At 37.7% G+C, this 15,863-nt stretch overlaps 1 protein-coding gene across 3 annotated transcripts in view; it reads right to left on the bottom strand.

Annotated features, from left to right (window-relative positions):
* SYT1 (synaptotagmin 1) overlaps positions 1-15,863 on the bottom strand; it is a 352,931-nt gene that overhangs the window by 120,778 nt on the left and 216,290 nt on the right. For 2 of the 3 annotated variants that reach the window (XM_064509482.1, XM_064509467.1), the window contains exon 3: positions 9,239-9,430. In XM_064509482.1, the coding sequence (XP_064365552.1) occupies positions 9,239-9,410 (172 nt within the window). In that variant the 5' untranslated portion in view covers positions 9,411-9,430. The remainder of the gene's footprint in view (positions 1-9,238; positions 9,431-15,863) is intronic. The other variant, XM_064509475.1, reaches the window with a different exon arrangement.

The following is a 15,863-nucleotide window of genomic DNA, read 5'->3' as shown; positions in this document are numbered from 1 at the left end:
ACTGCAAAATGCATATGCTGTCCTTCAGTCAGGTCTCTGGTCCAGTAAGTTCCCTCATTCTTCATCAGGTTAGACTTTGATGGGAGTGAGTGAGCCAACTGCTCTCAAAGTGAGATAAATAAGGTCTCTAAGTCAGATACAGCGGTTTCAGGCTGTGAATTTGTCTGTTACAAAGGCCTAATCTAGGGTTCTTCTTAGATGTAGAAGTCTGGAGCTCGATATGATTTTAGGTACATCTCCCTCCAGTTTTCCCTTTTGGATAAATTGGGCCTCCTGCTTCTGGGTCCTTCTGAAGAGAACTACGGCATTTAATTCAGATTTGTGAATGTGACTTCCAGAGCTTGGTTCCTAAAAGTTAAGTGTAGAAACCCTGAACATTTCTGGAGCTGCTTTTGCAATGTAGGCTGAAATGCCTTTCCCATTGGAAAGGACAAACCTCATCTTTCACTTTGGCGGCTCTCGCTGCAATAGGGTTACAGTGCCAGCTACAGTACTGAAACATGCCCCCAGATGATATAGGTGCTGTGAGCAAATTAGGGAGCTCTTGCTGAAGTTGATAATTCAGATTAGATTCAGATTCAGAAACCTGCGCAGGAGTAAGCAGATGGCTCACTCAGCTGCCAGCTGGAGCTCAGCCTTCCTACAGCAGCCGTTCAAGTTCAGCAGCACTGGCTCCTTCTGTAGAGTCAGAGCAAAGTCTACCCATACCAAGATCTTTCTGAAGATTTGAGGCCACCTCCAGAGCTCATGCAAACTGGTTGGGTGCTCTGAAAGCAGCAGGGATTTCCTGATTTAGACAGTTCAAGAGCTCGCCTGAAACATTAGCTGAGCCTACAAAGATGGAAAAAATGCAGGAAAGGATGCTATGGATCTACAGAGTTCCTGAAAATGGCTGATAGCAGTCAGGGGCTTAATATTTTGCCCACCTTGGAGATGTGGGCCTGACTGTCGGAAGTCTAACACATCATATACCAATGAAGGTATTTCTGTCTCATTAAAAAACTAAATCCTAAATACCTTAGACAATATACATCAACCAAGATAAGCGAGATATTACATATTTATAATCCCTCAGAGAAGTCTTTAGTTTGGATAATTTTCAGCATCAAACTCACTTGGTTCTAAGTAGATTTTTTAACAATAACAACAAAGAATGAGATTCTATTTTTAATCTGTGCCCACTCTCAACACTGCTTCAAATAACAGAGGCTTCATTTTCTACTCTTGGTTCACAAAAAAATGCACGATAACATCTTATAGCTTGCCATTATGCCTAGATACAAGGAGCTGAGGTATGGAAGTAATATCAATCTTGCCACTAATTCCTATATTTTATTGCACTTTTATGGACTATATTTTTAAAGCAAATCTATTAAACATAGTCCCTAGTGCTTTTTATCTTTTACGCAGTATGTTTCTAAGAAGCAATCTTTAAATGTATTGTCAATTTTAAGTCAAGAACAATTGTTCCGTAAACTCTCTTTATAGAGCATTTTCAGTGCAAGATTATGAACTGAATTATAACAGGTAATGGGTAACTTTTGTAAACACTTCATCCGCTTAAGTTTGAAAAAGACTAGCAAAGATCGTAGTTATTTTATGTATGTAAACATAATTTTAATGGATACTTCTTCTCTCACAAAGTAATGAAATTTTTAGAGACATTCCTGAATGTAAGCCAGCAAACATGTTCAGTTTTCTGCTTGTAAATTGAATTCTCTACTCAATTTATAAGGCACTGGCACACCTTGACATATCTGTAGTGCAATAAAATACCTACACACACACACACTGTAACATATAAAATAATAATCACAATGATGTGCCAGAGGAGACTCAAGGGGGTTCTCAGGGACCCCTTGTTAAAACCCTGTCACCAAACAAAAGGGGAACTTGCCTCTGTTTCTGCGATAGATGAATTTCACCCCCAGGGCAGTAAAATTTGATCTGAAGAGGGTTTTTATTTTTTCATAGTATGCTGAAATGTTCTTGGCATCACATATTTTACATGAGGACTTGCTTCTCTTTGCCCTTGTTTCAGATTACACAACTCAGAAACAACTGCTGTTTCTGAAAATGATGTTTCAGGCAGGTGGAAACAACCACGTATAATTCTGTTTGACGCTGAGGTTATGCTCCCAGTGTGGTTCTGGTTAAGAGACAGTATTTCTTTTCCATCAGGACAAAGCATTCACAAGGTGCTGTAGAAAAGCACCTGAGATTGGAGCGTGCCGGGTTGTCCTCTATGCCAAGGGTGTAGTGCTCAAGCTGTAGGAGTCGGCTGTTTTCTCCTTTACCCCTCGGGTTGTCAGCCAAGGCACCGGCCAGCCCAGGAACAGGGTCCTGGCTCAGCCCAAAGTGCGTCAGATGTGTGGGATGAGCTTTCTCTGACCAGAAGAGACACGTAACCTGCTGGCAAGCGTGTGTGCTCGCCTGTGCCTGGTCCACCTATAGTCTGCTATGCCACTTTTTGATCAGGCTAGAGCAGCTCATACTTTTAATACTCTGAGGTTCCTAGCTCAATCCTGCATGTGAGGAAGAAAGTGGCAGCTGTCAGACCCAAAGCTTTAAGTATAGGACATGTTAAGGGGATCATATCAGAAGGCACAGGAAAATAACTCATGGCTTTAAAAAATTTCTTCTTGATATAATCAACCATTAAAATATGCACAGAGCATAACAGCTGAATCTAAGATCATGCACTATTCCTGCCAGATAAGGACTTTCATCTATGTTCTGCTCCATGAGTTTTTCATCTCCATTTTTCCACCTCTCAGTATCTATTTAGATACTTTGGATTTAAAAGCTGCATTTTCAGGACTCCTAATTTCAAGTGTTCAAAACATGTTAGGCCTCTAAAAATAATGAATATAGTTTTATATTATGAGAGTATCAAATAACACAGAGTTGAAGCGCTTTTCTTTGCCTAATGATTTCTGTGTCTCATGGATGTATGTGGACACTTTCAAGCTTTTCCCTACAGGCACATGGTCTAGAACCTTTTTTATAAATGAAAAAAAAATGCTGAAGTTCTCATATAATCCTTGAACCCTGGGAGTGGAAGTTCCAGGAAAAAATCAGTGATCTGTGTTTTGCATTTAAATTGCTGTAGTTAGAAATACTGATATTTTTTCCCTAATATTGTACTTTAATAATCTCTTTCTTGTATCTATTCTGTGTTCCAAAACAAATCTTTATTTCTAATTTCCCATGTTTATTCCCCAGTGCAAAAGCCGCACGTATTTGCTTGACATGTGCAACATGACTATCGCTGGTATGTGGTGTGTTTATATAAATAATAGCTACTGCTGAGAACTTTACTCTGATTTTCAATATTTGTCTTTCTCTATTAATCCAGTACTGAAATCTGGAAGGATTCCTTCAGTGGTATTTTGCTTCTTTGCTTGTTATGAACTTAAAAAAGAACCCATCCTCTTTCCTCTGTGCCAGTGCCACCCCTACTGTAGAAACCATAGAAGAAACAGTGCAACAAAGAGTCCGAATTCATTTTCTGCACATCATCAAACGGCCAGCTCCATAAGAATTAGATTTCAGAAAGACTCTGTGCACAAAATCCTCAATTTTCTAACCATAGACATAAGTCAATAATACCTCCACCCTTAATGTTGGTGCTAAATAAGAGTGAAAATTAATAAATGAATTTTATTGCCAATAAAAGAGTACAATAAGAACTCTTAATACAACCTCAACTGGTCAATGAAGAAAGGCAGAAGGGCAGAAAAGGGAAGATCAGCAGGCAGAAATAAATGATGAGCTGTGTCTATGATGATAGCTGAAGGCTGAGCAAGACCTGAAGCTTTAATCTAAATGGCTGAACATATAAATCAAGGATTATTTTATTTGCTAATTTACCCAAATATATCTACAAGCCGGTACTTCAACTTATTAAGCTGTTACTCAGAATTAATCCAGATATGATTCTTACAGTTTGCTTTTGTTTTCCTAGGATTATTTTCATATTTTTATATTAGAGTTTCCTCTGTAGCCTCCAGCCCCATTTCGCTTTGAGAATTATTCACCAAGCCAAGGAGAGGAAAATAAGCCTTTGTCTGCACAGCTGAAAACAGGATGTGAAATAAGTCTAAACAGAACATAGGTTTTCAGCCTGAGTCATGGCCCAGGTTTGAGCACCTGGTTTTGGGGACTGTCGGTCTGCCATACAGGATGAAGATCAAACTTAGGGTTTTTGAGCAGCAGCTACAGAGGCCAAGGGGAGCTGCAGGCCAGCCAAACATTTCAGAATAAGGTTGGTGCAGAAAAAGACCTTTTTATCCGATTAGCATGTTGGACAGCAAAAAGCATTATAAATATGCAGTAACTGCCTATTAATGAGTTAACGATAGTATCCTGGATTGAATGCATTCAGATATTACAGCTATTCAAAGATACACTGGAAGCATTAATAGCAGAGTATTATTATTCAGTCAGAGCTATGCTGGGATTTTACTGCTGGCGTGTTCCGTTTATGTTGTAGGTGGAACAAAGTCATCTGTTCATATAGGAATGTATTTTTAGGAAATATATCAAGATCACGTTGATTTTACAAAGATGCTTATTAAGTAAATTAATGTTGATTAATGTTAAGTTTTATCTTTGTATAGTTATTATCACTACCCTGACATTTAAAGCCTCAACCCAAAAGCTGTTGCTTCCCATAGTCATGCAGAAGCTAGAACTTGCTTATTGTAAACATATGGCAGATATTGCAAAAAAAAAGAATTTTGTTAGTCTGTAGACAAGGCCCCAGATGGAAAAGCAGTGAGAGGAAGGAGGGAAAGAATAATCATGTCTTAAAAAGACTTTAAATGCAATTTCATTTTCAGAAGTTTAAGTTCCATTTTATCTGCTTCGTTTTACCCTCTTCTTAAGGTGTTGGAACTAAGGTGTTGGAGTACGTTTAAAATGAAAAATGTTAAAGCTGAGATGGTGTCTTTTTTCCTCCTTCTGGCAAACAGTTTAAAAATTCTGCAGATTAAAGATAAGCTGGGATAGAAAGTAGAGAAGAACCAATTAAGATACAGTGACTTACACACAGTGCAGTTATTGAAAAACAACTGTACTGCATTTATGCAAATCAGCCACTCACAACGAAAATGCAGAGATTTACATAACTGAGAAAAAAATTCTTCACAGTTATGCTTCAGTAACCTTATAGCATTCTTACACTTTAATTGTATGACTCATTGTAACAAAATGATCCCACTTCCTTTACCTAGAGTAAAATGCATGGTAGGACATCACCATTCTGAATGATCTATGTGTTTTCCAAAGTCTATACTCTTCTGACCCAAAATGCAGCGCATGTTCTTCTCTAAAGAGAAACAAAACAATGAAAGGCCAGAACTTCTGCTTGTATGAATCAAAATTTTAACAGTATTTACATATTACATCACTCCTGTTAGAAATGTATACTAATACAAATGGCATCTCTGTTTTTCTTGAAACTTCTATTTCTTAATTCTTTTAAATTAATCTGTTTTTGATAAAAGTAAGACTTTTGTGGTGCATACACTACAGGAGGAAACATCAGTGCTATTTTAACTGCACAGACTTTAATTTTGGATTTTTGCAAAGAGAAATCTTAATAGGGGTCCTGACATTTTCAGTCAGTTAAGTATTTCTAACCTATTTAACTTGTGGCCTTTATATGTTCTACAAAACATATCATTTTTAAAAGATGACTATTCTATTCTAAGCCACATGGAAGGAGCAGTATTTATTCAGTTGAGTACAGCATGATGTACCTCTATTTTTGTCATAATATATTCTACTATTTGAACGGCTTTTTACACAAGTGTAACTTGATATTATGGATTTTCTGCGGAAAGCTATAACGAGGAGGCTGTATACAAATTAGCCCCTAACACAGTTGGGTTTTTTTATCACTTTACCCAAGTTGATTACTGGTGAGCTTTTTATCAATATGGATACATTATATCTTATTATACGTCCATTAATTCATGATAGCTTATTTTCCATCTGCAGATGTTTTAGGCTGAGACAACTAAGACCGCAATACTCCTTTTAAGTACTTCTGTATCGCGCATAGACAACAGAGCACTGAAAAAATTTCTCTCCCAGTAGCTACTGAGCTTTCAAAGCCTTCCTTGTCATGCAGAGATGAATAGGACACTTCTGGAAGTTATTAATGAAAAAATACATGAGACAGAAAACATGCTTGTGTCCCATCTGCAAAGACTGGAGAACTTGCTCACTGTGGGCATTCCTTTGGCATGTGTAAGACTCAAGGTCAAGCCTCCAGTTCAACTCTACCACAGCAAAAGCTTGGTCCATGGTCTTCCGCATGCCATGAGTCTTCTAGGATCTGAGGAAGTGTGCTATCCAAAGGGAGGCTGTTCATCACCTCTCTGCTCTTTCCACTCTCACATGGCAAGAAATTCCATCTGGATCAGAAACTGCCTATAAAAAATAACTGGTTGGAAGAAGCGTACATTCTGATTTTGTTTTAAGAGAGAACCCCCGCCATATTTGCAATGAGCCGTGACAGGGAACGTTTGGCAACTTTTCTACCATGAGTAAAAGCCTGAGCTTTGTGATAGGCTAACAGCACCTCACTGCTAACTCCCTACTGTAATAATCTGAAAAAATAGTAAGGAAAGGCTATAATCTTCTGATAGGGAAAGGAGGTTTCTTCTCCCTCCAGATACTTTGAAGACAGGCTAACCTCTGGCAGCTTAAAAGCTTCCACGATCTATTTGATTCAGTTTATAAAGGACAGTTGTTTTTTTGACAACAAACATATTTAGACTTGTCTATTGTAGCCCATTCATGGAGGGCTGGTTATTGTTCTCAAAAGGGAAAACAGAAGTTATTTGGGACATAAGATGCTCCAAAATGTCAACAGCACTATTTCACACTGAACTATTTCAAAAAACAGCCCTTTGCCTCTTTGCAACACCACATTCACAGCCTCTGGAGAGAGGGCAGACGACTCATCAGGGAACCGGTGTGGGATTGTGACCCTCCGGTTCATTGATGGTTTCTGCCACAGAATTCCTGCATGACCCTAAAGGTCTTCATTTCTAAAATGGGGCAACAATATACCTTTACCTTCCAGTAATAACTTAAGACAAACTTGTTAAAGGTTGTGGAACTTTCTAAAACAATACATTAGAAATAACACAGACAGCCTTGACCATATTTTTGTTCCCATAAAATAGCTGCATATTACAAACAAAAACTATGTTAAAACTTGAAGTTTTCCAGCTGTCCTTTGAACAGTTAAAAGTAGTCTCTATCTCAAAACTGGAATGAGAGATATGAGTGGAAATGGCTATTGTTGGGTCGCAGCTGAAGCACTGTTGTTAGTGGAATGAAAAATGAGAGGCATAAACTGCAAGAGGCAATCACGGCACACAGTCAGGGTCCAAGTTTTTAAACATTTGGGGCTTGTCTTCCAAAACAGTGATCTGGTGGAAGCTTTAAGAGAATGCAGCGGGCTTTCTGCCAAAAAAGGGGAGATTACTAGAGGTAGGAGGATAAACTAATACAAGAAATAAAGGTGAAGATGATCAAGCTACTCAATTAATCCTGCCTGGAGGCATGACGAAATGAAGACAGTTGTTTCGGTTCGGTCATTTGGAGGCATGGTAGGATTGCCAAGGTTTTTCACAGTGCTCTAGAGATGCAATTTTCTATATTGTTTAACATGATGTTCAAAAGAACTTCTCTAAGTGAAAAAAAGGAGAGTTGCCACATGTTCTATTCTCACTATCAGCATAACACACCACATTTTATAATTGCTAAACTGTATTTCACACTGAATAGAGTTCTATGGTCCAGTGCACTTTCCCGAGCAAACACTTTTATTATGTAATAGTAGGTTCAAAAAAGGATAAGTTTTATTTGGAAAGATTCTCAAAATTGGACTTTCCACTTGTTTTCATCGTTGTTTAAAAAAGGATGCGACGGTGAATTCGAAATTCATCTCAATCTACAGACCTTATCCTAGACCTACCAGCCACAGAGTTCCACACAGTGCAATCAGTTTACACCTTTGTTATGTTAAAATCAAAGCTGAAAAATAAAGGGATATCTCCATATAAGTGTCATCTACCCCATTTACATTGCACACTGAGCTATGAATTGAAGGATAAAATGTCTCAGATGCTGACCATCTCTCCCTCTGTGTCTTGTCTTTTCTTTGCTCCTGTTCTTTTTTCTTCTAGCAATTTTTTTCCCCCATGATACCATCAAGCAATTTCATTTGAATATGGTCTGCAATGGACTGTGCAGATTACCAAGCTAATGACATACAGACTTCTTAACACTGTAACACCTCTATTCTTGCAAGTGAGAATTTTGAGTGACAGAGCAAAGCTGTTTGCTATCAATTTTGCAAAAACTGCATCTGCCAGATTGCCAAGATCCATTTCAGAGATAAAAAATCAATTAACATTCTAATTTGTTACCTGTCATCAGTCATACAACATTCTTTTATACAAATGATAACCTTTTAAAAGCAAAAACTATTATATATAATACAATACTTCCCTAAATATATTTTACATTTACTTATTCTTCTGAAATAAAACTTATTATTACACTTTCTAGCACAGACTAAAAAGGATTCTATTGACTTTACAGAAATATACATCAATACTTTTAAAGGATTCTGCATAGACGAGGAACTCGTGCCAACAAAGTTCCACAGCTGATCTAACAGGATTACTGAGAGGGAAAAGTATGGCTATCCTCCCACATGAATGATATATTAGAGCTAATTCCTTGTTAAAAAGGCATTTTTTCCACCTTTTCCACCTTTTCTAATCCCCAAAGATACACAGTTACTTTATTTTCTCAACATTTATGAGTTCTGGCCAAATTTCGCTTTAAGGTAAGGGGCCACGTTTGTAATAATAGTTTGTAATAATAGTTTATTAGTTTATTTACTGGTCTGACAGCCACTGTAAAGCTGTGCCATTCCGGTTTTGATGATTCAACAATAACTTATCTGTAAAACTTACAGAAACAATCTGCCATCTCAAGGATAGAGTCAAATCACATCTGAGTTGGTCCCTATCTATTCTACTACAACTAGTTCTAAGGACCTTACTATACCAGGTTTATCTTCCCATTTTTCCACTTTTGATTAGAAAACATTTAGTATGCTCTCTAGACAAATGACAAAGAAGAAAATTCCAAGTTAAATCTACTAGGCTGGCAGAAGCTTTTTAATCAATCAAATTTTACTTACGTGGAATTTTATTCAGTTCATTCATGAACTTCTCTTTTAACTTAGAAAATGCATCTTCTTTTCCGCCACCTCCTCCAGGACTGGCTGGCTCGGTGACGTTACTCGGAGGGGCTGCCGCTGACGTGGTAGCTGGCGGTGCTGCCAGGGCCTCATGATGACTTTCACTCACCATTTTAACCCTTGGGTTAGCTGCTGGAGAAAAACAAACAAAACAAAACAAACACAAAGAAAATGTTTAAATCATTAAAATGGCTCTCATATCAATAAAATACTAAACAGGCAGCATATCACTCGGTGCTCATGCTTCCTGGGTAAATACAACTGCATCAGCATATTGCTTCATGTTCTTCATACAATATTTATTAGACCAGAGGGAAAAGTCTTTTGCAGGGTTAATTTCAGCCAGAATCGCCTTATTGCTCACAGTTCTTCTCCTATAGTGTCGAATTTCAGACTGCTGAATTTCAAATCTCACAATTCCTATAAAACTCTCATGTAGATTTACCTTTTGCTCTTCAATACTGAAAGTATGAGGAAATTGCCTGATAACTGCTCTCTATGTGCAAATTTCATATTGTATTTACAGGATTATTTATCTATAAGAGTCACAGAAGAGCAGACCCATAGCCAAAGTTTCTACATAAAATAAATGAAGTGATAAAGATATAATAGAAACTGTACAAACTTTCCTGTCGAAGTAATAACCTACTGTTTCCCATTTATGCAAGCTGCATATTAAACAGAAATTGATTTGCATCCATTTTTATCTTCACTTATTGAAGGCAATTTTCCTTCTAGTTACTTTGTGTGACATTTGCTACAGACAATATTCTGTTAAATTATTCACAGGTCTCATCGGTGTATTCCTGAAGCTATGATATCTGTAGGATATCTAAATGCAGCCATATTGAAGAATGTGAAAGACTGTCACAAATATAATCCCACACTAGCATATTTCTAATTTAATGTTGTTCAATGGGCATTTTGCAAAACCTTTACTTGAACTTTCAGTATGAAGCAATTAATTTGGGGCCAGTGGGGTGAAGGTGGAGATGAGATGTGCAATGCAATTTCAATATCACAAGAAGGTCGGCTGAAATGTTTACATTGGTTTTGAACACATTATTCTGATTTTCTGCTGCATCCTAAATATCACTGATCTGAATAGTCATGCTATGTTTTTCTTCAGAAAACCGGCAGGAGAAAGGAGTTTGAGAGATAACAAACATTCATTATTGCTCTGAGTATACAATTGTTCTCAGCCCCAAAAGAAACTTGGCCTTTGACTTGTCAAAGCTGAGAAATTTGAACAGCATCATACGAAAAAATTGCAAAACATCGAAATCAAAGGGGCATAAGAGCATCTGACTGTGTACAATACGATGAATCATGAGCTTTCTTGCCTTACGTGACTGTTTTCATGGATGTTGCTGAGAGTGCTCAAATCACTAAGTTAAAATGAGGATTGGCTTTTTGTCCTTCAACTCTACGTCCATAAGCCTGCAGCCAGGCAGACCTGTTAGCACATACCTGACCGTAGGCAGAATTAACCTTTTGAAATCACCTGGACCATTCTTGTCACTAAACAGGGGCATGTGCGTAAGCATAATCCGGAATAGACGCCATCCTCTAATACTATCGTCCTATGAAAAAGATTTTTGCCAAATAGGGGACTGGCCTTGCTCTGAAGAAGCAATTTGGTGGCTATTTTGTAGCAATTTTTTTGATGCAGCATCGAATGAAGCAGTATTCCCTGCCTGCCCGTTGCTTCTGCCTTTGCCCTCACAGTCTCAAGCCTAATATAAAATCATGTTGATGTTGACACATAATATGTACGTGCTCTAGCTCCATAAATATTTCATAAGCATGCAGTCTTATCTATTTGCCTGTAACAACACGGGAGCAGTTCACTATCTAAAGCAGCCTGAAGTTGATGGAAAGATTCCAGTTAATATCCATGAACTTTGGCTCAAGTCCGATGTCTGCTAAGATTTCCCCACTTGCTTCCCACAATAACAATAGGGAAAACATGTACTGCATAATTTGTGTACTATGAAATAGTGTGCCAGCTATTTCAGACTAGAAGACTTTTTCCATATGCTCTGATGAATGCCAAATACCATGAAGCAAAACATGCAGAGCCATCAGCTGTAAACATTACTGTTGTTTCATATTATAGCATTTTGTCAATGAATGTCAGTTAAATCAGAAGAAAAGTTGTATGATATATCATAATTAAATCAAAATTAAATTGCTTAATTATAATATATTGCTTAATTATTTCAGGCCTGGCAGTTGACTATTTTGTTTTGTAATGGAAGACACAATTTGCAGTGATGACTTTCAGCTAATTAAAAATTAAGGTAAATGTTGTAATTTATTTGCTTCCAGTTTTAGAGTTATATTTTGAAAATATATTAGAAGAACAAATTGGAAGTGTTACACTTTCATTTATTTAAAAGAAAGGAAAAATAACAGGAACAACCCTCAGCAGATTCCTAGCGCAGTTAGAGGTCACTACATCTAATGAGGCATGCACAAATGCTTTGAGACTTGCTGCAGAGCCTTCAACCTTTACAGGCCAATGACACTGTCCTGGTATTTTAAATAGGTGTGAAGGGGCTGAAAAAGAATCTTGTCTCACAAAAAGCTTTCTGCAGTAAAGAAGTTGCTGAAGAGCACATGCCCACTCCCTCAAGGAGATAACATCTAATGGCTTCTATTATTTCAATACCACAGTATTCCACAATAATGGTATAAACGCTGTGGTATTATTAGAGACTGTAGAGTACTGGGTAATTAGATTTAAATTGGCCTTTTATAAAAAAAGGGTTATTTTAATTCTGCAGTGCACGGCAGGTAAAGATCTACAAAATACTCGCAGATTATGTGCCATTTATGAGATGACAGTTGCAAGTATAAGCAGAAAAAATTACATGTAGGTTAAAATGAAATGGCATAGAATTCAATTATGATTTCCATTTCCATTGTTCATTATAATTATTATACTACTAGGTAGGAAACATTACATGTTGCATGTGCATTTGTAGTCATAAATAAGAGTAAAATTTAATTTACGTGCTTCTATAAAAAAACACATAGACTATCTTCCTTAGGCATTCTGATTATAAAATAGATGGAAAACAAAGCACTGAATGCATATATGGAATGTTTAGAAGCAATACTTGTAGTTTCTATACAGGAATAGGTAAGTGCTGATGGAAAATCTGTAGACGGTGATCTGAAGGTGGCCAGGGACTTAGAACCCTGCTCTACCCTGTGCAAGACAAATTCTGACAAAAATAAATATCAGCTTAAACTTCTATGTAATTTCCTCTGAAAAGGAAGCAAGGTTATCCTCTTTCACACTAGCCAAGTGCTGCTAAGTTTTAGCATCTGAATAATATACAAATGCACTGTGGACATTCTCCAGAAGCAAGAGATTTCCTGATGAAGATACAAAATATTGGCTGACTGCCTTAATAGTCTAGTATGGATCCTGACGGTAAGAGCCCTGTTGGAACCCACCTCATATGTGAGGAGTTGAAAAGAGGAGAAGGACCTCCGACATGGTTGATTACAGAGCATGGAGTAGCCTCCGGAAGTTAGAGCAGAAGGAACGTGGTCCAGGGGCACCAACCGCTCTTCCCAAACATTCAGGCATAGCCAAGCTAGTGTGTGGCCAATATGGGGACACTAACCCCATGAGAACTTTTTATATGTTCTCCATTGTTTTTGAAAAATAAACGGAACAACACGATAAAATTCATTAGAGATATGTGGAATGCTCAAAGTGAATCACACAAAAGCAGGATCTTCAGGTTTTGGTATGAAGGTAAAACACAAGAGTGGTGTATCATCTTCTGGCAAACCTTGGGGAGATTTATTATAGAATTAAAAAAAAAAAGCCTGAAGAGTAGAGTGAATGTTTATGGTTTCTCTGTGGTTAAATTACAGTCGGTCTGCCAAGGATTTAATGGCATTGACAGGAATTTGGTGCCATCCTTACCACATGGTGTTTTTCAGATAATTTAATTTTGCTTGCTCCTTCTCTTTTCACCTGAACGGAAAATGGGCGGAGTGAAGACAGAACGAATAGGTCAGACCTCCCATGCTGACCAAATCATTCCCTCATAATGAGAGATTTACTGGAGAGTGTCCTTTTACCTTGCTGCCTCTCAAACTTTTCTACCATACTAAAAATTAAAATGAATGAAATTATTGAAAGCTTACAAATACAGTATTTCTATGGGTATTTCTAGATGTTTGCAGAAGTGATTGTTACCATTCTTTCAATGATGAATACTGTAACTGTTAGAAAGCTGGTCACTGTACCTCAATAAGCATGAGAAATTGTATATTTGCATCTATGTTCTTAAATGGCATTTCCTGTACAACTTACTTAGCATCCCAAATATGTTCACCTCCATAGTTACATTTAGCTTAGAATCTAGCCACAAAACTTTTCCAAGAAAAAAAATATTGCCCATGTACATAACACTTGAGTTCCTCTGTCATTTTTGTTTACAGCTGCTGTGCACTGGGAGAGAAAGAAACTATTAGCTTGCAGTGACTATATGTTCATGGTAAGTATGCACCGTTACCAGAGAAAGGTTTCATACCACTTTGAAAATTTACCCTATTCCATTAGAATGTTTTTAATGAAGTGAATTCATCATTAAGAAGATGGGAACATTACCAGAATGTCTAAAGATATCTACAATAAACGATCTCTTCCTCGATTTAAGTATTCTGTGGTGTTAATAATACATTTTTTACTCATTCATCTTCACATTAATGAAATATGATATCTTTCTAGCTTCAGTAAGGGACATTTATTTTAAAAGACAAGCTCAGAAAAGAGCTTTTCTTGGCTTTTTATAAAGATAGGTTTGTAACTACATTTTCAGAAGAAAGGAAGGTGATGCTAAAGATGTCATATCAAAATAGCCTTTCCAGCACCACCACAAAGGCATAAAATACAATCCGTATTTAGTACTGCTTTAGAGAAGATACAGGAAAGGCCCAACATTTCTTGTAAAAAAAAATTTAAAGGAAGAACCTCGGTGGGAGAATTCGGGTGTCCTGGTGTCTGTGCTGCCACGGATGCACAAGAAATGTCCCAGTACACACAGAATCACATCTCAATGCCTCTTTTAGTGGAGAAGAGACCTTTCTCCTCCTGCCATATAACCATCAACTCAGGTGACACTTCCTAGAGCCCAGCTCTACATTAGTCCTTTAAAACTGCGTTCTGATGCTTGCTAGTAGCACTATATCAGTAGTTTCATTGGTTTGACTGTGAAAACAATGCACAAACATAAAACTCACGCCTCCAATTTCAATCTAACCAGCTATATAATCACCAGTTTAACAGCAGCAGCAGCCACAGGCAGAAAAGATCTAAAATACCCAAAACACTCTCTTTTGAGTCCCACAGAGGAATAATACCTTAAAATTCTGATTTTCTTTTGTCAAATAGTAAAGTAGAAAAGTGAAAAACAGTCTCTTCCAAAGCAGATCATACCAACAAGTCTCTTTACCGATGCTTCAGAAGTACTGTCACATTTCTTCAGGTGTTCGGACAGCACACATGAACAGCTGAATTCAGTTCAAATCATTTATGAACTTTCTCCCGTGAAGCACTGTATTTCTGGGCTCCATTTGGTCTAGCGGTAGCAGTAACTATGAGTGCCCTACAAAACACGTAGTTTCTATCTTGGACAACAAGCTGCAGTTGACTCCACGACAGCTCCAACCCTAGGCTGTGACTGTGGCAGAATAGGTGGGAACACACCAAGTGAATGAGCAGGATAAAACATCTAAATCTCTGAAAGTCCATGGCTACTTTATTGTTCAGTTTTAGAAATGACCATGCCACTGGTGTACTGCCAAAGGAGTATCACTAATTCTAGAGTAGGATGGAGGAATATGGTGCTGTAGACAGGAGGCGGACCAAGAGGTGGTGACTCAGTAGGGATGAGGCCCTCACATACATGGAGGTGGGGACTTCTGAGCCTCAGCCTTAGCAAGAGTGGGGGTGGAAGAGGAGTCATATACCAAGCCAGGCAGAAGTGCTGCAACTCTGAGGAAGCAGAGAGGAGGAGAGCTTGGCAGAAATATTTTTTGATGGTTAGTCAAAATTGTTAGCTTTGGGAGCCAACAGCCAGTTAGATCGAGTTATCTACAGCACAGTCCTGTACCAGGCAACAATCTTCCCATTATTAGTCATCAGTTCAGTATCAGTCTCTAGAATTTGCTTAAAATAGGAACAAACATCTTTAGAAAAATAACAGACCCCCCCAACTTAATGGTCAAACCCAAACTCATCCTTTGTTTTTGTAGGTTCAAACACATTTCCTTCTCTCTTGAGACATCTATGTAGCTATTATTTCAGGTGCGTCTCGCAGTGTAACTCTACAGAAGTTTTGTGTATTGAGATATCAATTTCAGCTTTGGTCCACCTCCAGTATCCAGAGGGAACAACAAGAAGCATCTAAAAAGTCATGAGAAAATGAAATCTTATAAGATTTCCTGTCTAATGTTCACACTGCAAACCTATTATCTGAGTATGAGTTATACCCAAATAATATCCAAATCTTTGTGTCCTTTTCTTAACCTACTC

This window comes from Dromaius novaehollandiae, chromosome 1 (assembly GCF_036370855.1).
Source record: "Dromaius novaehollandiae isolate bDroNov1 chromosome 1, bDroNov1.hap1, whole genome shotgun sequence".
Taxonomy (NCBI): domain Eukaryota; kingdom Metazoa; phylum Chordata; class Aves; order Casuariiformes; family Dromaiidae; genus Dromaius; species Dromaius novaehollandiae.
The sequence above is the reverse complement of the archived record's forward strand: the minus strand, read 5'-3'. Positions and strand labels throughout refer to the sequence as shown.